This window comes from Perognathus longimembris, chromosome 21 (assembly GCF_023159225.1).
Source record: "Perognathus longimembris pacificus isolate PPM17 chromosome 21, ASM2315922v1, whole genome shotgun sequence".
NCBI lineage: Eukaryota > Metazoa > Chordata > Mammalia > Rodentia > Heteromyidae > Perognathus > Perognathus longimembris.
The window spans coordinates 14,757,412-14,780,299 of NC_063181.1; the positions used below are offsets into that span (position 1 = coordinate 14,757,412).

At 36.9% G+C, this 22,888-nt stretch overlaps 1 protein-coding gene across 6 annotated transcripts in view; it reads right to left on the bottom strand.

Moving 5' to 3' along the window:
- Positions 1-1,638: 1,638 nt before the first annotated feature.
- The window catches only part of Nek1 (NIMA related kinase 1), an 87,353-nt gene continuing 66,103 nt past the window's right edge, over positions 1,639-22,888 (bottom strand). For 3 of the 6 annotated variants that reach the window (XM_048330362.1, XM_048330360.1, XM_048330359.1), the window contains 8 exons: positions 19,136-19,256; positions 17,931-18,019; positions 17,101-17,348; positions 13,650-13,801; positions 10,540-10,748; positions 9,501-9,631; positions 9,231-9,363; positions 1,640-3,365 (listed from right to left, as the gene is read on the bottom strand). In XM_048330362.1, the coding sequence (XP_048186319.1) occupies positions 3,352-3,365; positions 9,231-9,363; positions 9,501-9,631; positions 10,540-10,748; positions 13,650-13,801; positions 17,101-17,348; positions 17,931-18,019; positions 19,136-19,256 (1,097 nt within the window). In that variant the 3' untranslated portion in view covers positions 1,640-3,351. Of the gene's footprint in view, positions 3,366-9,230; positions 9,364-9,500; positions 9,632-10,539; positions 10,749-13,649; positions 13,802-17,100; positions 17,349-17,930; positions 18,020-19,135; positions 19,257-22,888 lie in introns of all 6 variants that reach the window. The other 3 variants (XM_048330361.1, XM_048330358.1, XM_048330363.1) reach the window with 2 other exon arrangements.

Sequence of the window (22,888 nt, forward strand, 5' to 3'; positions counted from 1 at the left end):
AGAGGGATATTATTTTATTCAAAATAGCCAGCTACTTTACAGAGTTATTGTATATGTGGCTTTTATACTTTAAAAAGTTACTGTCTCTATCAGTTAGCCCTAGTTTTATTTTCGGCTGCAGTTGAGTGGTCGTGTGCTCTGTGTTGAAGCTCAAGCACCACAAAGGGAAAAAAAAGAAATACCAATAAGTGAGCCAGGTGCCGGTGGTTCATACCTATAATCCTAGCTACTCAGGAGGCTGAGATCTGAGGCTCGTGGTTCAAAGCCAGCCTGGGCAGAAAAGTCCTGTGAGATTCTTTGTTTTGTTTGTTTGTTTGTTTTGGCCAGTCCTGGGCCTTGGACTCAGGGCCTGAGCACTGTCCCTGGCTTCTTCCCGCTCAAGGCTAGCACTCTGCCACTTGAGCCACAGCGCCGCTTCTGGCCGTTTTCTGTATATGTGGTGCTGGGGAATCGAACCTAGGGCCTCGCGTATCCGAGGCAGGCACTCTTGCCACTAGGCTATATCCCCAGCCCCCCTGTGAGATTCTTATCTCCAGTTAACCACCAGAAAACCAGAAGTGGTGCTCTGGCTCAAAGTGGTAGAGTGCAAGCCTTAAGTGAAAAAGCTCAGAGAGGCTGAGAATATGACTTAGCGGTAGAGTGCTGACCTTGCATGCATAAAGCCCTGGGTTCAATTCCTCAGCACCATATAAACAGAAAAAGCCGGAAGTGGCACTGTGGCTCAAGTGGTAGTGTGCTAGCTTTGAGCAAGAAGGAAGCCAGGGACAGTGCTCAGTCCTCCAAGCACCAGGAATGGCACACACACACACACACACACACACACACACACACACACACACACACAATCTTAAAAAAAAAAGCTCAGAGACCGCATTCAGGCCCTGAGCCCAAGCCCCAGGACAGACAAAAAAGGAAAAACCAAAACCAAACAAACATACAAATAAGTGACTAAGGAAAGAAAGGAAGGAGAGAGGGAGGATAGGGGAGGATGAAGGAGAAGGAGGAGGGAAAGGAAGGAGAGGGTAAGAGAAGGAAGGGGGAAAGGGAAAAAAGGTGGAAAAATACAACATCTCTTGAGGATGTGAGTGGATCCATTAGCAAGCCAGGGTCAGGGTAAAAGTTCTGACTAGTCAGGAAAAAATAGTCAAAGACACACGTAGACACACGTAGAAGAAGCTAGAAGACAGATTCTGTTCTTAGGAAAAGAAACACAAGTAGCATGTGGAAGACCAGTGGACCAGGGCTCTGAGAGGCAGAACTTTTCCATGTCTAATCTGGAGACAAAGACAAAAGTATTTATTCTATCTAAGCACGTTTCTTTTGAGTTTTTGAATGTCTACAGGTCACTTTTAATCAGCTATGTCCCATAATTGTCCAAAGTCTAAGAAGCATTTTTATGCCAACAAGGGGAAAAAAAAACACCATTTTGATTGGATTACCCTATAGAGCTCAAAGCTTGGAAGCAATCATGGTGACCAACTTAGGCAGCTAATTAGCTGTCGACCCCTGTCCGGTGACGTCAGCAAGGGCAAAGCCAGAGTCAGGAATCCACATTTGGTTGTGCAAGGAGCCGTGACTGCCAAAAGGTTCTTTTGTTGAAGCATGAACCGAAACCAGGGTGAGATAAAAGGAGCTCAGTTTTTATTTGAGAAAAAAAGTATTGTTTTTCATTAATGAGCTCTTTCTAATCAAGCTCGCTCAATCAAGAAAATGTTTCTAAACTAAAGTTTTAAATTTCAATTTCAGGTGAGAACCTTTGCCAAATGGAAGTTATCTGAGGAGGCTAATATCTTTTACTTGCATGCCAAAGTGAGCTTGCCATTTTAATTGCTTTCATCTAATTAATAAAAGAATACAAATTGCATATTAAGGATTAAATTTCTTTTTTTTTCCCAAAAATTCCACAGGCTAGAAAGATTTCTTTATCCAGTGAGTGAACATTTATGTAATACATATCATGAATCAGGCATTGTGCCTGACATGAAAACTTAAAACAGGAAGACTATCCTTATGAAGCCTTCAGGGAAGGAATACCACATCAAAATATTTATGCAAGGTAAGAAGTACAAAAACTTTTAGTTTGCATGGTTTCATACAGAAAGGAGGAATTAGCACCATCTTACCACATTCAAAACAATCATCACATACAAATGCAAACAATTATATATAATTGTATAAAAGAAACCAATGGAGGATAATGATAATAAATAGCAGCCAATCAGTAGTATACTTCAGGTAGATAATAAAAATTTAATAGTAATACAAAATAAACATATAAAAATCAGCTGTTTAGGATATTAGAAATAATATACATAATGAATCCAACATAGTACCCATAGTGCTGTAAGGTAAGATTTTATTTTTAAATTATTTGTCAATCAGGCTGCTTTTGTGTTTAGAGATTCAAAATTTCTCTTTTTATTCTAAAAACATCTGGACTGTAGACATCTCTAATGAAACCATGTGATAGCTGGCATACTTTAACTGGAGCTATGTGACCATCATCTTAATGACCTAACTAAATCCTCTTATATTGGAAGTAAACGAGGCAGACATTTTCCCATAGTAGTTAACCTTACATTGTCACTGAAGCACATACATGAGAGGAAGTGAAAAATCAAAGGGCAATTTTATAGTATAGGCTAGGTCATTGTTCAAATTCACAGCATACTTATTAGATATAATATTCCCGGTTCCAGTCCTTAAGGAGAAATAGAAGATATTCATCAACTTACTAAAATACTGAGAAATACAATTTTGCTATTCTTCCTAACCAAATCTCTCAGTGACTTCTAAGTCTGTCCACAGCATGTTTCCACTGAGCTACTTCAGGAGACACACTGTTTGAAAAATGACTTGAGAATATAAATTTCAAAGCTAAAAATTCCACTTCAGATTTAAAGAGAGCCCTTGACAAGAATTACTTAATGTAGAACTGTGGCTTAGAATGAAAACACTAGACAGAATGAAAGGTCATGCTTAAATAGTCCAATGAAAAACCATACGTAAGTCTTCCATGCAGATGTAATTCCTTCAACATAAAGACATTTGCTGAAAGTCAAAGTACCTGACTGCATGGTAAATCTTCAAACCCATTAAGACTAGCTCTGTGTCAGTGCCTCTTACACTTTGTTAGGACAAAGCATATATTCTATAGAATTGAACTATAGAATTCAATAAAATAGATAAAATGCTAGAGTCTTAATTGAAAAAAAACCCCTGTGTTTCTCCATCTTTTACATATAAAAAGCATGCCCAGGTTATTCTCTATATTCCCCATTGAAGTTTGTTATTCTTATGAGCCAAATTCAAATCCTTCATAGAGTTGGAGATTAAGAAATGTCTTGAGGATCATTCATCATTATCTGTAAAAGAAAGAAAAAGAATTAATTCACTTCATTTCTAATCAAACTATCTACTTAAAATAAATCATTCCCAATTAGCACAGGTTTAGGCAAGTCACAGCAGAGGATCACAAGAGCCCAATAGCTATACCCTTATGAACACATAAGATGATGCTAAGTGAAATGAACTCCATGCTATGGAAACGACTGTTATATTACAGTTATAACTGCTTTCAGCGTGCTATGTATAAATGTAGCCTCTATTACTGATGATCTTCTTGTATCCGCTTCATGTGGTTGTACCTACACTATCTCTTTATCTTATCTGAGTATATTGGAAACCCTGTATACTGGTATTAGAACTAGGAAATTGAAAGGGAATACCAAATTCAAGAGACACAGGGTAAAAGAGACAAACAACTACAAAAGCAATACTTGCAAAACTTTGGTGTAAATTAACTGAACAACTGAACAACATGGGGGGGGGGGAGAAAGGGAAAGGGGGAGGGGGGAGGGGGAACGAGACGAGATAACAAACAGTACAAGAAATGTATTCAATGCCTAAGGTATGAAACTGTAACCTCCCTGTAATTCAGTTTGATAATAAAAAAAAATACTAAAAAAAATCATTCCCTTTCACACTAAAGGAAAACACTTTGGTATAGTTTAAACACAATTATTATTCACTGCAAAATATTTAGACAATATAACAAAGAAAAAAATTGGAAGCAAAAAATCATTAGAGAAAGACAACCGATGTTATTATAATATGTATAATACATCCTCTCAGATTTCTTTTCTATGTAGATGTATCATTATAAAAACTATACTAAATGCAACACCAAGTGATTTTTCTCCCTTTAAAACAAAAAAAACTGTTGCTTTAAGTGGTAGAATGCTTGCGTAGCAAGTGTGAGGCCCTGAGTTCAAACCGCAGTACTGACAAAAAGAAGGAAAAAATCTTCAATAAAGAACAAAATAAATTAAGTGGAAAGATGACATATGAATTCAAGCAAGATGAGAAGTGTAAGATTATAAAATGCTGATAAAAATCACATGGTGGATATATGTATACACATGATCACTGTAAAGTTCTTTCAAACTTTTCTACATGATAAAAATTTTACAATAAAATGTGGCAAAATAATAAAAGATAGGTAAATTCCACATGCTGGTGCCTCACATCTGTAATCCTAGCTACTCAGGATGCTGAGATCTGAGGATCTCTGTTTAAAACCAGGCAGGAATGTCCATGAGACTCTTATCTCCAATTAACCACACACAAAAATGCCCCCCCTCAAAACAAACAAAAAAGCTGTAGGTGGAACTGTGGCTCAAGTGACTAGTGCTAGCCTTGAGCAAAAAAGCACAGGGGCAGCACCAGGCTCTGAGTTCAAGCCCCAGGACTGGCAATAAAAAGAAACAAAAACTGCTATCTTCCATAGTTGAGCAAAAGTGATCTTTCATTAAAACTCAAGTATCAGGTCAAATCACTTCATTTAAAACTTTCACTAGTTCTGTATTACTCAGGCCAGACTCCAGGCTTCTAAATATGGATTGCAAGGGTTTCAATGACCTGGCCTTTAAAGTAAGAGACTGGCTCATGGTTCCCCCTACAACATTCTGCACTCTTCTATGTGTAAGTGCATATTCTGGTTTATGGAAAATTCCCACTCATCTCTGCAAACCTAATTCTGATGTCTTCTCCCCTGGTAAGACTCTTTTCCCTTTGTTTCTCTCAATTTAGCTCAATCATTACTTTATGAGAATTACATATTTTTTATTGTGTCCAATGTCACAATGTAACATCACTCTGTATTATTATTTATTCATATTTATAACTGCAAATGCTTCAAATAATTAGGAAAGCTATGAACACAGACACACCAAATTAAAATTAATAAAAGTTAGCTTACTAGTTTGGGTAATTTAAGGAAAAATAATACAAGTAGAGTACACATGTCCAATCTTATTGCCCTCTTTCTTTCCCCAGTGCCATTTTCACTGTCCAGAAATTAATATATATTCTTCCTGCTCACATTTTTTCACTTTTGTTAAATATATGAGGAACTAGATAAAACTGTTTAGACATTATACCATCACATAATACGTATTTAATTTATGTTTGTGGTCAAATCCATACTAATAGTTGGAAATTTGATTCACTCATCTTACCTACTGAATAGAATTTCATTACATGAACACAATACAATAGTCCTTCTAAAATGAATGGGAAGGGCAGGTGTGTTTTTCCTTTTAAGATTCTACATTCTTGCGTTGCTAATGACATATGTGAAGACTGGAAGGATAATGTGCTACAGTTACCCTGCCCTTCTAATAAAGGAACTTTCTGGGAACAACATCAAAAGTTTATAAAGTTTGTGAGCTCTAGTTGACTTCAGACTGTGTACAAGACCTAGCTGCAGAGGAACCAATGTTAGTTTTATCAACAGGTGCAGTTATCGATGCTTACCAAACTGCACTGTGCCAGAAAAGGACTGTGGAGACTAGCTTTTCAGACTCAATTTCCAGTGAAATAAAACTGAAATGGTTTTAGCTAGTCTTCTTTTGAACATGTACCTTAATGATTCCTTATCACTTCTGAGTGAGCTAGATACAAATTTTCCACATCCTTTCTTTGCTCCCCCCTTTTCTTCTGACATGGAGAATAAAAGTGAGTAAACATTATACATAAATCCCATGTTCTTATTATCATCCCTTACGTGTATACTGAAAGACAATTGCCTATAAGACAGCTAAATATAGAGTCTAATTACTTCCAATAAGAAAGGGCACGAATAGTTATTAAAAATCTAATAGTTATTGAAGTATTATTTTAATAGTCTAACATTTAATTGTGTGATGATTCCATATAAAACAAGTTAGCCAGCTGCTGGTGGCTCATGCCTATAATCCCAGTTACTCAAGAAACTAAGATCTGAGGATCATGGTTCAAAGTCAGCCTGGGCAGGAAAGTACAATAGACACTTACTTCCAACAAACTACCCTGAAAAGCTGGAAGCAGAGCTGGGTCTCAAGTAGTAGAACACCAGCCTGGAGTAAAAGTTGCTCAGGGACAGCACCCAGGGCCTGAGTTCAAACCCCAGGACTGACACAAAATAAAACCAAAACCAAAAAATCCCTAGCAAGTTACTTGGTACATATTTTACAATAAGTCTATTCAAAGGCTCTCTTATAAGTTAAAATACTTACTAAAAACAATTTTTGGACAATTTAAACATTTTTAAAAAAAGATTGTCAGGATTTTCTTTTCATTTTTAAAGGTAGTCACTGGCTTGAATTGCTTCACTTATTTTCTTACTAAGGACATCACAGACAGACTCTACAAACAGAACCTTGGGGTCCTTGTCTCTTTTTCATCTGCATGCGGGGAACAATCTGATCTTGCTTCTCGAGAGACACACTAGCATGATCTTGGCCCGCTGCACTGGGAAGGACCTTGTATGTATGTGTAGGTCTTCTGGAAGCCACTCAGCTCTCTAAAGAGGGTGTCAGTTTTACCTTGTGGCTCATTTGATTGTTATAGTTCTCCACTGAAGGGGCAAAGCAAAACAAAAGCTCTCCATACACTTGTCCAGGAAAACTGAAGGCTAAGCATGCTGCTGCCAATTACTGTGAAAAGCTCTATTGAAACAATATTGAGGCGAATGGCCTGAAGGATGAACAGACTGAATATGAATAGAACTAGTTTGATTCCCGCTATGGATTTACTTGAATGGAGTCATTCTCTGGCCTCATGCCATTAGCTTACAACATAACTATATTATGAAAAATAGTTCCATGAAATCCAAATATTGTAAATATAACCAAGGATATTTTCATTTCATTATTATATTGTATTATAAGATAGAGTTCAAGACCTCAAAAACAAATCAGGAATCTACCAGTTTCAGATGTTTAAATCTTAGATTTTCATTTTGATGATAGTTATCTTTTACTATTTAGAAAAATAAAACATCTATTTTACAATAATTTATAACAACATTTTCACAGTATGTACCGGGGTCTACAGACCGTCTTATAGATTCTTGTGTATGGGAAAAAAAAACAACCCAAATCCCATTTTTCTCTAAAGGAATTTGTATGTTACTGAATTTTAAGGTACATCAGAGGAGAGTTCCTTTTTTAAAAAAAGTATGAGAGATCTGGATGCTGCTTGCTCACTACCACAATCCTAACTGTTTATGAAGCTGAGACCTGAGGACTGTAGTTTAAAGTCAGCCAGCGCAGAAAATGACACGAGACTGAGTCAGTTAACCAGCAAAAAGTCAGAAATGGAGGTGTGAGCCAAGTGGTTAGAGTGCTGGCCTTGAGCATGAGGTCTGGAATTCAAGCCCCAGTACCTGCACAAAACCCCACAAAAACAGCGTACAAAGGGGCTAAAGGCATGGCTCAGGTGTCAGGTGGTAAGAGTACTTGGCTTGTGAGTTAGGTGCCCTGAGTTAACTGAGTTTGAACTTTTGGTTCTGCCGGGAGGTGGGGGTGTGTGTGTGGAGGGGGTGAGAGAGAGAGAAAGAGAGAGAGAGAGACACACACACACACACACACACAACAGAGACAGATACACACAGAGAGAGAGAGAGAGAGAGAGACAGAGACAGAGACACAGACACAGACAGACAGAAACTCTTGAAGATGGATTTTGTATTCTTCATTTCTTGTTTAATATTATATTGTTTGTACTCATTTGCCTGGTTGCTAATTTTCCCAATTATTTAAAACATTTATTTTTAATCTCACCCTTAAATATTATACACACACACATATATGTACGTATATATGTGTGTGTGTATATATATGCATACACACACACACACACACACACACACACACACATATCTTTTTCTTTTTTTTTTTTTTTGCCAGTGCTGGGGCTTGGGACTCAGGGCCTGAGCACTGTCCCTTGCTTCTTTTTTGCTCAAGGCTAGTACTCTACCACTAGGCCATATTCTCAGACCCTAAATATATTTAAAATTTTAATTTTAAAAGTTTTTGATAAGGGCTGGGGATATGGCCTAGTGGCAAGAGCACTTGCCTCGTATACATGAGGCCCTGGGTTCAATTCCCCAGCACCACATATACAGAAAACGGCCAGAAGTGGCGCTGTGGCTCAAGTGGCAGAGTGCTAGCCTTGAGCAAAAAGAAGCCAGGGACAGTGCTCAGGCCCTTAGTCCAAGCCCCAGGACTGGCCAAAAAAAAAAAAAAAAAAAGGTTTTGATAAGAAGATGGAATATAAATAAACCTTACAAGAATTTCTATTACTAAAATTAACCATCAACATTTGAAATTCCCAATCTTAGACTGTAAATTAAGCCTTTAATTCTTTTGGGTTAGCATTCTAGAAATTAATTCTTGTTCAGAATTTTACATATTTCTTTACATATGTGAAAGTTTAATATTATATATATATATGTATATATATATATTTATATTCTTTTTGCCAGTCCTGGGGTTTGAACTCTGGGCCTAAGCACTGTCCCTAAGCTTCGTTTTGCTCAAGGCTAGCACTCTACTACTTAAGCCACAGCACCACTTCCAGCTTTTTCTGTGTACATGGTACTGTCGAACCCAGGGTTTCATGCATGCTAGGCAAGCAATCTACCACTAAGCCACATTCCCAGCCCAATATTATATTCTTGATAACAATTATTCTTATTTCTAGCGATGTACAATAAGGAGGCTTAAAATACTCAAAGAATCTAAATCAATTACTATATGTGACAGATCAATTTCATAATTGCTTAAAAGTAGTAGACATGATTGAAATATAAACTTTTACCAAAATTCTTATGATGTACCTTATCACTTCACACTGTCATCTTGTTCTTCTTATATTTAAAATAAAAAGATGTGAAAAAATTGTACCTTCTTCATAGGCTCCATCTGCCATGACTAGATGAAGAATCTTGGCATAAAGGTGCTGATGTTCATGACCCAAAATATTCTGAACTATGGTTGAACAAATCTCAATATTTTCATCTTCATCTTCATGAATAGCCTACACAGAATTTCAATTTGAATATTAATATATGAGTACTAACTTGCACTAGACTTCAATTACTACATATTTGTAATAAATCTAGTGACTAGTAGAGACAATCAACATTTCCTAGTATTCAGAGTGTGTTTGCTTACCTTTACTTTCTCATAAACCTCAAAGAACTTTTCAAAGCCCATTTCTTGCTCCAGTTGAAGTCTTAGTTCTTCTAAGTGGTTAAAGAGACTATCATAATCACATTCACTAGTATTCTCACCATCACTGTTATCTAAAATAAATGAGTAAAATAAATGAGTATTGTGATACAATAATCATGCTACAATTCTTTTTTTTTTTTCTGCCAGTTCAGGGTCTTGAACTCAGGGCCTGAGCACTGTCCCTCACTTCTTTTTGCTCAAGGCTAGCACTCTGCCACTTGAGTCACAGCACCACTTCTGGCTGTTTTCTATATATGTGGTGCTGGGGAATAGAACACAGGGCTTCATGTATACGAGGCAAGCACTCTTGCCACTAGGCCATATTCCCAGCCCCTACAATTCTTATACTGACTAAAATCCTCTTAAAAATGAATCCTGTCACTAAAAGTAGACTACTTCTATTTTCAGTATAATCAGTTGTCGCTATAATATTTGTCAATTATATATGTAATCAAAGCATATATCAATCTATCTTCACTAAATGTATCTTTGGGAATCTTTGTTTTTATGGAAATCAAAGAAATATTATTAAATGTTAATTTAGTAAAAGTGTTACGAGCATAATTTTATGATCATACCAATTAACTTAACTAACCAAATCTTACTACTACAAAAGCTGATAACAAAAATGGGCAATAATACAATAGGGCATGGGGAAGGCAAATGACCCAAGACATATTATAAAATTTTGGAAATTGATAACAATAATTGTTTTTAACACTAGAAAAGTTAAGAAATAAAGAACAAGCCAGGTGCCGGTGGCTCACACCAGTAATCCTAATGGCTTAGGAAGCTGAGATTGGAGGATCATGATTTGAAGCCGGCCCAGGATGGTAAGTCCACGAGATTCTTCTCTCTAACAAGCACAAAGCTGGAAGTGGAGCTATGGCCCAAGTTGTAGAGTGCCAGCCTTGAGTGGAGAGGGCTAAATGAGAGGGAAAGGCTCTGAAAGGACTGAGACCCATCTGCAGTCACACACCTGAGTGCCATTCTTCGTTCAGAGCACTTTCACTGCTGGGATTGTCCTCCTCTTCTGGTAGATCTGTCCCATTGGCACTCTTGTCTACATCACTGTTCTTTAAGACCGACTCTTCCTCCTCACTGTATTCCTCACCAGGTTGTTCCCTAAGGAGCTGCTCCATTGAGGCCTGGAGTTCTTGTAAATCTGTGTCCGTTTCTTCAAACACACTGACATTAAAAAAAATTAAACATTTTGAAATTTTACTTCAACTCAATGTACATATACTCCCTTCAACATAGAGGTACTGATTTTAGATAAAATGAGATATAAGATGGGCACCAGTGGCTCCTATCTGTAATTAGCTACTCAGGAGGTGAAGATCTGAAGATTGCAGTTCCAAGCCAGTCCAGGCAGGCAGGACACCAATTAATCACCAGTAAACAGGAAGTGGAGAACTGTGGCTCAAAATGGTAGAGTGTTATCATTGAGCACAAAGCTCAGGGACAGTGCTCAGGCTCGCATTCAGGCTCTGAGTTCAAGCCCAAGGACTAACGCGCATGCACGTGCGCACACACACACACACACGTCTAAATAAACCTATTTAGTTTTTAGCCATGGAAACAAGGATGCAATTGATAAATGTAAGACATGACACAAATTCTGCAATTCAGAAGCTAGAAGATGATTCAGTTGAAATGGTCCTGATTTGCCAAATAGAATAACAGAATCACATAGCTGTATGTATTATTTAATTTTCATTATTAGTATTTTTGCCAGTCATGGGGCTTGAACTCAGGGCCTAGATGCTGTCCCTCAGCTCATTTGCTCAAGGCTAGTGCTCTACCACTTTGAGCTACAGCTCTACTTCCATTTTTTTGGTGGTTAATTGGAGGTAAGAGTTTCTCAAGGGCTTTCCTGCCTGGGGTGGCTTTGAACCTCAATTCTAAAATCTCAGCCTCCTGAATGGCTAAGATTACAGGCATGATCCACCAGTGCCCAACTACAGTATTATTTTGAGTTTAAATTCTAAAATAACATTGATTGTGTGTGTGTGTGTATGTGTATGTGTGTGTGTGTATGTGTATGTGTGTGTGTGTGTGTGTGTGTGTGTGTTGCTGGGATCTGAGCCTAGGAGGGGATTTGCATATGTTATGCTTTACTCTACCACTGAGGTAATGCTAATGTTTTACCCTTGCTTCAAAAACTCATTACTTAATATTCAAGAATTCTTATGTAATTTTGAAATTTCATCAAAACTTTTGTGTGGATGTACAGTATATGAAAGGTAAATACAATTTCTGGAAGTTTAAACTCAAATATTTATTGAAGAACTAAAACAGAAATAGTATTATGTAAGACTGAGTCTAGTTTACATTTATAGAAAAGAAAACAATCCTTTATCTAGAGATAACTGTGTTTTGTACATATGTACACAAACTCCTGCAATTTGACTTTGTAGCAGCTAACAGAAAAGGCAAGCAACTAGTCAGAATGAGGGTGTCTAATTTTGGGATTATCCCTCTAGTAGCATTTAACTTAATATTCAATTACAGGCTTCCTTCACCATGAACACCTGCTATGAGTCATTACCACGAGGACTAAACACTGACCTGTGGATAGTATCTGATGGTATGGAGGCTAGAGGGATTGACGCACGACGCACATAAGAGTGGAAGAGCACTGCTAAGACTGCCATTGTAGGAAAAGTATGACTACAACATTTCATGAAATGAACACTACTCAAAAGAAAAAGCCCCTTTAAGATCATTTTCTCCTTTTCCTCTCCTTCCCTTCCTTCCTTCATGCTGGTAGTAGAGTTCCAATTTTGAGCCTCACGATCTCACTTAGCCTTTTCTGCTCAAGGCTGGAGTTCTAACACCTGAGCCATAGCTCCATATTTGGCTTTTTGCTAGTTAACTGGTAATGATAATGTTTTCTTTTCACCAGCAGAGTTATTAAAAATATGATAAAATAGAAGAATCAAAGATAACAAGGTAATTTTCTTCAAATTGTTCGATCACAGTTCGTGAAGCAAAAAGTCACAGCATATTCAGGGACTGCGGTGTGGCTCAGTGGCAGTGTACACACCTAGAAAGTGCAAGACTGAGGTCAAACCTCCCATTGCCCCAAAGACAAAACACCAGCACAGCAAATAAACAAGCAAAAAACCACTAGTGAGCAACTTAAGAAACAAACAGAAAATCAAATGTGTCAGACACTAATGTGCCAGACACTAATCCTGGCTCATACATTATAGCCCAAGAAATTATTAGACTGAATGAATGGTTAATCAGATAAAAATATAAGTTCCAAATTTTTCTATTTAAAGGAAGAGGTAAGAAAAGGAAAACACGTTAAAAAACAATCACAAAACAAATGATACTAATTCCACTGTACTTTTTCCAGTACTCATTTTACTCAAAAGTTTGTAACATCTCAGGAGATACAGAGTAGAAACGGAGAATCTTGTCTTAGTGGCTACTGTTCACAACTTTCAGAAGGGTTGCTCACTGAATTTCCCACTGAATTCTAAATTCCTCAGTATTCACAAAGAAAAGAGTATTGTGAAAGCAATCAAACTATGAGACATAGACACACACACACACAAGAATACACACATATGCTTTGCATATAGTACATTCTCTCTCCCACTTTATACAAATAAACTGTCTACCCCTTCAAGGACATGGCCCTGAAATCTAACATGGCAGATGACAGATGTGAATTTTCTGGTTCTTTTCCTGGGGAAGCATAAAGTTCTAACTAATTCACAATTTCTGGTTGCAATTCTTGTATCATGTGGTTTTCCAGTACTAAATAGTCATTATCCTACTAAAATTCATCCTTAATTAATACTTATTAGGAATTTTCTACCTGCAAACCAGTGTATCTGGTCCTCAGTGGTAATAAGCCAGTGAATACAAGACTTATTGAACTATTAAGGGCAGATTTACACTTCCAAAATTTGCATGCGTTTCACTACATTGTAAAATGTCATTAGAGGTAGTGAAAAGTAAGCTTCAGATAATTTTTTTTACAACTGTCTAGCTAAATCACCCCTTCTGGAATTATTAGGATATATCGTTTCAGATGTTAACATTGGGATTTGTTAATGATAAGATACTCACATGTCTTCCGAATCAGAAGGCCCTTCTTTAATGTGTTCATCTTCAATTTCATCTATTTCAAGACTGTCTTGATGAACATCTCCCACAGTGGGAACATCCATCAGGCTTCTGAACAGCTTTGAGAGGTCTGGAAGTGAACACGTCCTCAACATCTATGAAAAATGTTGACAGATTACATATTAGAAGCAAGAGAATTAAGCATGAAAATGCGAGAGAAAATGAGAGCTAATAATCATTATTAGATGACATGTCCAAAGTTAGAACGTAATTCTCTTAAATCTCATTTCGGTATTTTTTTTTCACTGAGAAAAGTAAACTTGTGAACTGTGAATGGATTTAAACACATTTAAGGTGACTCACCTTAGAAGGCAAAGAGCTATGTATTTAGGTATACACGTGGATTGGGATTGGAAATCTGTCAGAAATTAGGTAGTGCTACAATCTGCCCAGTCTTTCCTTCTCACTCATATCTATATTGTCCCCTTCTGTAGTATTCCTAAGTGGTTCTCAACTTCCTATGAACACTACCCAGCCCATATAGTCTGACTGATTTACTGTAGTATATGCTTTCTAATTGTGAAGCACACGTAAGGCAGAACCCTTTTTGTCAGAATCACTCATAGGAGCTGTTGCTAGCTCATCTGGGTTTGACAGGGGCCTTAAACCACTGTGAAGAGGAGCCTAACTTTGCTTCCTGTGGCATGAGACTGTGAATGTAATCTTTTCACCCCAATGGAACACAAGAAGGACAAGCGCTTGGATATCAATGCTGAGAGCCAATTATAATAGTGAGAAGGATTCAACCAAATGAGTTGGGAAAACGAAGGAACAAAAACAAACCAAACAACTGGGTGCCAGTGGCTCATGCCTATAATACGAGCTACTCAGGAGTCTGAGAGCAGAGGACTATGGTTCAAAGCTAGTTGGGGAGAGAAAGCCTGTGAGATTTTTATCTCCAATCAGAAAACCAGAGGTGGTGCTGTGGCTCAAAGTGGTAGAGCGCTAACCTTGAGCAAAAAGCTCAGGGACAGTGCCCAGGCCTTAAGTTCAAGCCCCACGACTGACTGACAAAAAGAAAACAACCCAACAAACAAAACAAAAAAACCCCAAACAACCATAGTTCAGGTGTTGACAATTTAAATTTATGTTGGATAACACCAGGGATAATATAGATTAACTTCTCTTTGCCAACTTTTCAATGTTGTAAGGATGTGTAATTCAATCCCTGTGTAGCTGGGATTACAAATGAGAATCACCAGTCCCACTTTATTTGTTGAGATGGGGATTTTGCTAATATTTTGGCTGGGCTGGTTTCAAACTGCCTTCCTTACCACCTTCACATCAGTAGTTGTGCCCAACAAGAATACTCTTTAAAGTCATTGTAGGAAGTGAAGTTGAAAAGCCAATAATTGCTATATTAGTGTCTCTTTCTTATATGAGGGTAACATGTCCTGACTGTAATTTTCTAGCCAGATGACCATGATGAGAACATCTAACATTCATTGAATAAAAACTTAATGCCAAGTATAATCTGCTCTTTTTGTATTTGTCCTTTATTCTGTGCTTTATTTGTATTTCATTCTTTCAATAATTGTATGGAAACAAGACTGTCATTATCCTTACCTTCCATATGAAACATTAAGGTACTTAAAAATCATGACTAAAAGTCTTTAACCAGAATATCAACTCAGTAGTCTAGCTCCTTACTCTTTAAATTATGTACATATTTAATATTCATTTATTTCATTAATTATTCAACAAGTCTTCATTGATCACCTACTCCTCTCTAGGCAGGGCCTATACATACGAATATTTATAGTTGTGAATATGTTCTTAACCTGACATGGATCACATTTAGTAAAGAAGGACAGACAACAAAGAAATGAATGAAACAGCTATGAAATGAATAAGTAAGAAAATGACTGAGGATGGAAACAGAGCAGCCTTCACTGAGAAAGATACATTTGAAAGGTGATATTTGAAGGGCAAGAATGAGTCAGAACTGAAAAGAACAAAGAGATTATCCCAGGCCATGGTAACAGTGCTGCAAAGGGCTAATGCAGGAAAGAAGAAAAAAGGAGAAGTGACTGAGCAAAGCTTTGAAATGAGGCCAAGGTGATTACTGCCATAGCAAACCTTTTAGATTTTGCTTAAGAGCCTGAAAGTCACTCTAAGAGCAGGAGAAAATCTCTAAAGTCTTAAGCCTGTCTATGATTTGATATAATGTATAATATTTTTAAAATGTGGCTTACATTTGGACAATGGATGTCATACCACCAAGGACTGAGGGAGTTACAGAACAACTGACCAGATTAGTGTTATGGAACAGACAAGTGATCTTCCAGAAAGAGCTACTGAAATAGCATTATCTGAATTTCAATGAGGTTTACAACCACAGATTACTTGGGAAGCAAATAGAGAAACTCAGGACAGGGCTCTGAATCACTGACACTTAGCTACTAAGGATTTCCTGTTTGGCCAGGCTCACCTCCTGCCAAAACTGGAAGACTGGACAAAATACACAAAACTTATAAGTTGAGACATTGAACAACAGGCAGCCAAGAATGATCTGTGAGTAAACCCTGTCACTCAATCTTCTGTCTAGAAGAAAATATCTGAATTCTATGTGTGGCCTTTGCTACATTAGTGAAACAAGAATAAGGAATTCAGGGTGAAAATAACAAAAAGGAGACAGTTTCCTTGCATTTTTTAAAAAAAGGAAGCTGCAGAAAATTGCAAGCTAAGTTTGTTGAGTTCTTTATTTGTTATTGTTGCCATGTATTCTTGCTAGCTCAAAAAGAATAAAGACTACAGAGAAGAACTACAGTATTTCCAAGTCTCTACTATTTCTTGCATAGAAGAGCAGGAAATGTTTCTCTCCATTTTTCTCTCTCCATTTCTTTCTCTCTCACTCTCTCTCTTCGTTTCTCCCTTATCTATTCTGTTATACAAAGACAAATTCTTGCTAAACTTAAAACAAATAAAAAGAACAAGTGAGAAAAGGTTAAAGATCTGAGAAACTTTTTTTAAGAAGATGAATATGAATGCTTATTAATCTTTCTACCAATAAATTAGACAATAGGGTACCTTTCATTGCTTAAACTTGGTTCCATATAAAAAAGGAAGCCCTGGGTAGTAAGAAAGAGAGGTGCTATCAGAGGTATGAGATTATAAGAGGTCTATTCTCCTTAAATTAAAAGTAGATCCCTATAAAAATAATCTTATAAAATAAAACAGTCTTTAACCCAGTTGTGCTCTCAATATCAACTTCTCTTTGGTATCACAGAATAAAGGATGGGGATTTTGGTTTTTCCTTAAGTATACACTTGTATATTTTTGTACATCTGTATTTTTAAGAGATTAAAACTCAACATTATGTTTTTTCAAAGAAGAGTAATCATAAGAAATACTATGGAATGGGTAACATTTTCCATTTAAAGACTGCACTTGCCTTTGGATTGTTTGCATCAAACAGACCAGTTGAAAGTCCAATCAGCAAAGAGTTCTTGTTTTTATTTTTTGGTGGAGAATCGGAGTGAGATCGAGGCGGAATGAGTTCTTCTAGTGAACACTGAATTGATTGAATGTGAGAGATTAAATTCAAGTGCTCAGAATGAACCACTTTATGAAACAATGGCTCTGGTTGCACTGATTTGTCTACATCACCTTTACAGGGCTGGCAATCATCTATTTCAGGTTCTGTGGTTAGTACAAAAGAAAGTTTATATAAGAAGTCTATATAGCACTTAAAAACTCTAAATGGCATTTACAAATCATGATATGTAACATAAATTCGCTCATCAGGAAAACAAAATCAAAATATGTGTGTAAGTGTACTACTGTAAAAATAATCTTTAAGAGTATATTATTTTATTTTCACAACTGTAAACTTCCATTATATTAGAATTTGAAAATATAGGACAAATCTGAGGCAATGTGAAAAAACCGCATTGTTCAGACATTCATTTTTTTCCAGCTAATATTTGTCCTATAGAATAGAAAAACTGTATTTCTTATACTTTAATTATAATGTTAAAAGAGGACTATTTAATGTCTTTACAATAATTGTTGGGGTAAGTAATTCTAACTCTAAATACTCAATAAAATAACTGATAAAATTTTCACTATCTTACCATATAATCTAGTCATACACATATATTTCATTTAAAAGAATTATGATGACGGACAAGGAATGTTTTCTGTCTATATGTTGCCCAATTAAAATAGAAGGATGTTAATAAATCTTCTAAAAAGAAATTAGACTTATTCAATGATGCTTACCCATATGAACTTCACTAAGTTGGTCCACATTCTTTGGGATTCCATCTTCAGAAATTTCATTTTGCTGACTGGCAACCCTATTCTCCAATCTGCACATAGGTATATAAGTATAAAAACAGTTTGCCAGAAGAAAAATGCACTCCAAGAGAGACAAGTTCACTAGCATCTCCTAAGTATTTTTCTCACTTTCATATATACTTTAAATCCACATTGTACTTTTTACTTTGAACAAAGAGAAACTCTCACTAATCATTAATTATTAATCACTTACCTTTCACATGTTCTTTTCTCAGAGCTTAAATTTTACAAAAAATCTTGGAAGAAAAATTGAATTACAAATATACTTCGTAAAATGCAACTAACTCAGCAATTACCATTTTGTTTCTTTCTTATGAAGACAAGCAAATACCACCTAAAGCAAAATGTTCCTCATTGCAGTATCATTTGTGATGCCAATAGGTGCCCATCAAGAAGATTTACTGGGTTGAAGTATAACTATACAATCCAATACAAATAAAAAAAAAGATAGCCTTTGTGTATTAATATACTATATGTGTCCCAGATACATTATTAATTGAAAATAAGCAAGGAGGAAAACACTATATGTATTATAATAACAACTATATTCCTCCCCCTCCCCCTCCCCCTCCTTTGTCTTCTTCATCTTCTTCGTCTTCTTCTTCGTCTTTTTTCTTTTTGCCAGTGCTGGGGCTTGAACTCAGAGCCTGAGCACTGTCCCTAGCTTCCTTTTTTGCTCAAGGCTAGCACTCTACCTCTTGAGCCACAGCGCCACTTCTGGCTTTTTCTGTTTATGTGGTTTTGAGGAATCGAACCCAGGGCTTCGTGCTTGTTAGGCAAGCACTCTACCATTAAGCCACATTCCTAGCCCCTAACAATTATATTTTAAAACAGATAAAAATGGTAATATTTTTCTTTATAAGACAAAAAATTATCTCAAAGGAGGAGGAAATAAAAGCCAATTTGGAAGAGAAGGAGGCAGGTAAAATATCTTATTCTATATTTTCAGATTATTTATTTGGTTGTTGATTTCTGAATTAACTCGGTATCTATAAAGGAATAAAATAATTTTATAATTGCCATATTAGGATCTTAAACTAAAATAATAGCTTCTCATAGTATTATTTTTAAAAAGGTATTACAAAAGGGAGATCGATTTTCAAATCAGGAAAAAAGGCACAACATACTCAGTTTCATTTGGTTCTTTGTCCTCATTAAGCCACACATTGGTAACAGTACATGGCAAGCTCCCGTTGCCAATTTTCCCACTTGGCTCTTGGAGAACTTCTGTTTCCAAATCATCAGGTTCTGCAGAGCAAAAAGAGAACAGAACAAAGGTGAAAGAAAATTTGTTTAAAAAAAATCAACGAGTAAGCTTTCTATCAATGATCATTACTCAGTTTTAGACTCATTTACTAATTATAACAGAGAAATCAAATGTTTTACCTATTGGCTTTTGCTTATTATGTTATTCTCCAGTCATTTTGAAATGACAGACTAATCCATTTTTAGTCTCAGTGTAATAAAAATACTCAAAGGAAATACTTTAAATTGTATTTATTATGTAACATTTTCTCTTCATTAAAATTTTATTCGTTAAATTGATTTAAAAATATAAAGACTGATTAAAAATAAAGATGTCTGTTGTAACAAATATGTAATAGAATGTTATATTATTGACTAGTAAGGAAAATTTATCTTTAAAATATATATTTCAATAACTTAGAAAAAATAAAAATATTACTTGGGCTTTCTCAATGTTATTGATAACATAATTAGAGTGTGGTAAACCTATGGTTTCAAATAATTAACAGGTGGAGAATTATGTTTGTTTTTCTGGTAGTGTCTCATTTTTACTAGCTGATACCTCTGAAGGTAAATAGTGATGAGCATAGTTTCTTTCTTCATTTGTTAATGACATTTTTGTGTGTATGTTTGTACCAGGGCTTGCACACAGACCTCAGCTTTCTTGCTCTATCACTGAAGCCATGGCTCTAGTCTGGCATTTTGCGGTTAGATAACACCTCCAAGACTTGCTTTGCTTGGGCTGGCTTCCAACCTTGATTCTCCAGGTCTCAGTCTCTTACTAGCTAGGAGTACAGGTGTGAGCCATTGGTGCCCAGCTCTATTTTCTAATGAAGAGTGTACACAACCTTATTTAAATCAGCACCACCCTCCTTTTCTTAAGGTCCAGACACGCTTTCTTCTACATCTGTAAAGATCTCCATTCTATTCTAAAAGGCACTTGGTAATGTACATATTCTTACAGTTCTTATATTTTACTTATGTTTTTGGTCATTGAGATGAGATAAATATTTGGGAGTGAAATCCTTTATTTTTAAATGAATAACTACTCTCCAATATTTTAAACCATATCAAAATCAACACACTTTTATTACCAACAAAGGTTAAAATACTATATGGGTCTTCGCAGAAAGTCTGTCAACCCCTGCACTAGGTTACAGAGACTCCATTGTACGAATTGTCCCATTCACTTTTCCCTTCCTTTCCTTTCCTCTTCTCTCCTCCTTTCCCCCTTTCTGTTTTTCTCTTCTCTGCTTCACATTCCCTTTCTATTCTTTTTTTCGGCCAGTCCTGGGCCTTGGACTCAGGGCCTGAGCACTATCCCTGGCTTCCTTTTTTGCTCACTCTGCCACTTGAGCCACAGCGCCACTTCTGGCCATTTTCTGTATATGTGGTGCTGGGGAATTGAACCCAGGGCTTCATATATACGAGACAAGCACTCTTGCCACTAGGCCATATCCCCAGCTCCCTTATTTTCTATTCTTTCCTCTTTCTCTTCTTCCTTGTTTTCTTTTTTGAAGGCAGAATAGACTATTTTAACTCAGGTTGCTATAGCAGAGTATCATAGACTGAATAGCTCAAGCAGAAATTTATGTTTCACAGTCCTCATCTTAACTCAAGGCAGAGAAAAGCTTGCCTCAAAGGAAACAAAAATAAGAGTGGCTTTTGTTAAATAAAGTGAATGTCACTAACATTGACATATGAAGTTAAAAAAAGTTATGTAGGATTCCCACTGGGAATAGCACTACCAGCTCAGATGAAAAGGGACAGATATGGTCCAAAAGAGAAGAGCCTTTAAAGGCATCAATGGTTGGTGTAAATGAGTGAGGCTACTCCTGACATCTAACAGAATTTCTACGCATCAATGGCAGTTACATTCTTTGCATCTTCTGTTTGTGAAAAGGAGTCTCTAGGTCAGTTTTTTTGCATATTTTGCATGTAGGAGGCTACAAGTAACTTATTTCGTTCACTCATATGTCTTTAGATTTCTTTTTGAGGTACTGGGGCTTAAACTTTTGCTTGCTAATCTATTTCAAATGGCCCTAGTCTACCTCTTGAACCAGTCATGGCTCTAATTCTTATTGCTTTTATTGTTGATCAGGTCTTGTGCTTTTGGCTAGATGAGTCTTGGACTGTGATCCTCCCACCCTTGTCTCCGGAACAGCTGAGGTTACAGGTGTGTCTCATACCATCTGGTCCCTGAGGTTCAGATGAATTCTCAAAGAACTACGTACAAGAAAACTCAGCATACTGGCTCTGAAAAGATTATCTTAAGACTGGTAACTACAGGGAGAAATGTAAATAATGCCTTCTGTGTGGGCAGGCTATGAGAGATTAAAGATAGCTGCGATTTCCTTAACACTTTTCCCTTTCAGAGGTAGGAGGCCCTGCATACCTTCCTTTGGATCCAGCTGAGCCTATATAATAGAAGTCAGATTACTCTACTAGAAAGAATACATAGAATGTCACTGAGACTTCGCAAAGAGGAGGGAGGCCAATCTTAACTTGGCTTCCTTGATGAACCTTCTATCTGATTCTAGTTAAGGCAGTTGCTTGTGTTTTTCTTTTGGTGGCACTGGGGCTGGAATCCAGCGATTCTACCACTTGATCTATACCTTCAGCCCTTTTTGTTTTAATTATTTTTCAAATGGGGCTTTGTGAATCTTGGACAATAATCCTCCTACCTATGACTGTGGTACAGCTGTCATCCCGTATGTATCACTATGTCCGGCTTGCTGGTTGGGTGGAGAAGTTTCCCTAACTTCCTGTTCTGTCTACCCTTGAACCACTGTGATCCTGTCTCAGCTGAATACCATACCAAGTGATTATTCTTTTTTTTTTATTTAAGTTTTTTTTAATTTTTATTTTTTATTTTTTTATTTTTTGGCCAGTCCTGGGCCTTGGACTCAGGGCCTGAGCACTGTCCCTGGCTTCCTTTTGCTCAAGGCTAGCACTCTGCCACTTGAACCACAGCGCCACTTCTGGCCGTTTTCTGTATATGTGGTGCTGGGGAATCGAACCCAGGGCCTCATGTATACGAGGCAAGCTCTCTTGCCACGAGGCCATATCCCCAGCCCTCAAGTGATTATTCTTATTTTTTGCAGTACTGGGATTTGAACCTCAGAGCCTTGGACTTGTTAGGAAAGTTTTCTACCAATTGAGCCATGTCCTCAGCTCTTTTTGCTCATTGTTTTTGCAGGGAGGGTCTTGCATTATTTTAGTCCCCAGACTAAGCTGGACTGTGAGTTTTATACTTAAAAACTTGGCTGGGATGATAGGTATGAACTACCAAACCCAGCTTTTTGTGTTGAGATGGGGTCTTGCTAATCTTTTGCCAAGGCTGGCCTCAAACTGTGGTCCTCCTGGTGTTTCTAGCTCCCAATCAAGCAATCTCTGAGACAAAGGCACAATCATGGGAAAAAGCACATCTACCAACCCTTGGCTCATAAAATAATGAAATACAACACAATATGATGGCACACTCCTGTAGTTCTAGATATTTGGGAGGCAGACAGGAGGAATGTATTTGGGGTTTGGGAAAGTCAGGAAAACCCTATGTTAAAGGATGAAAAAAAAAAAGAAAATAACAAAAAAGTGCAGGATATGTGGCTCAAGTAGGAGAACACTTTCCTAGA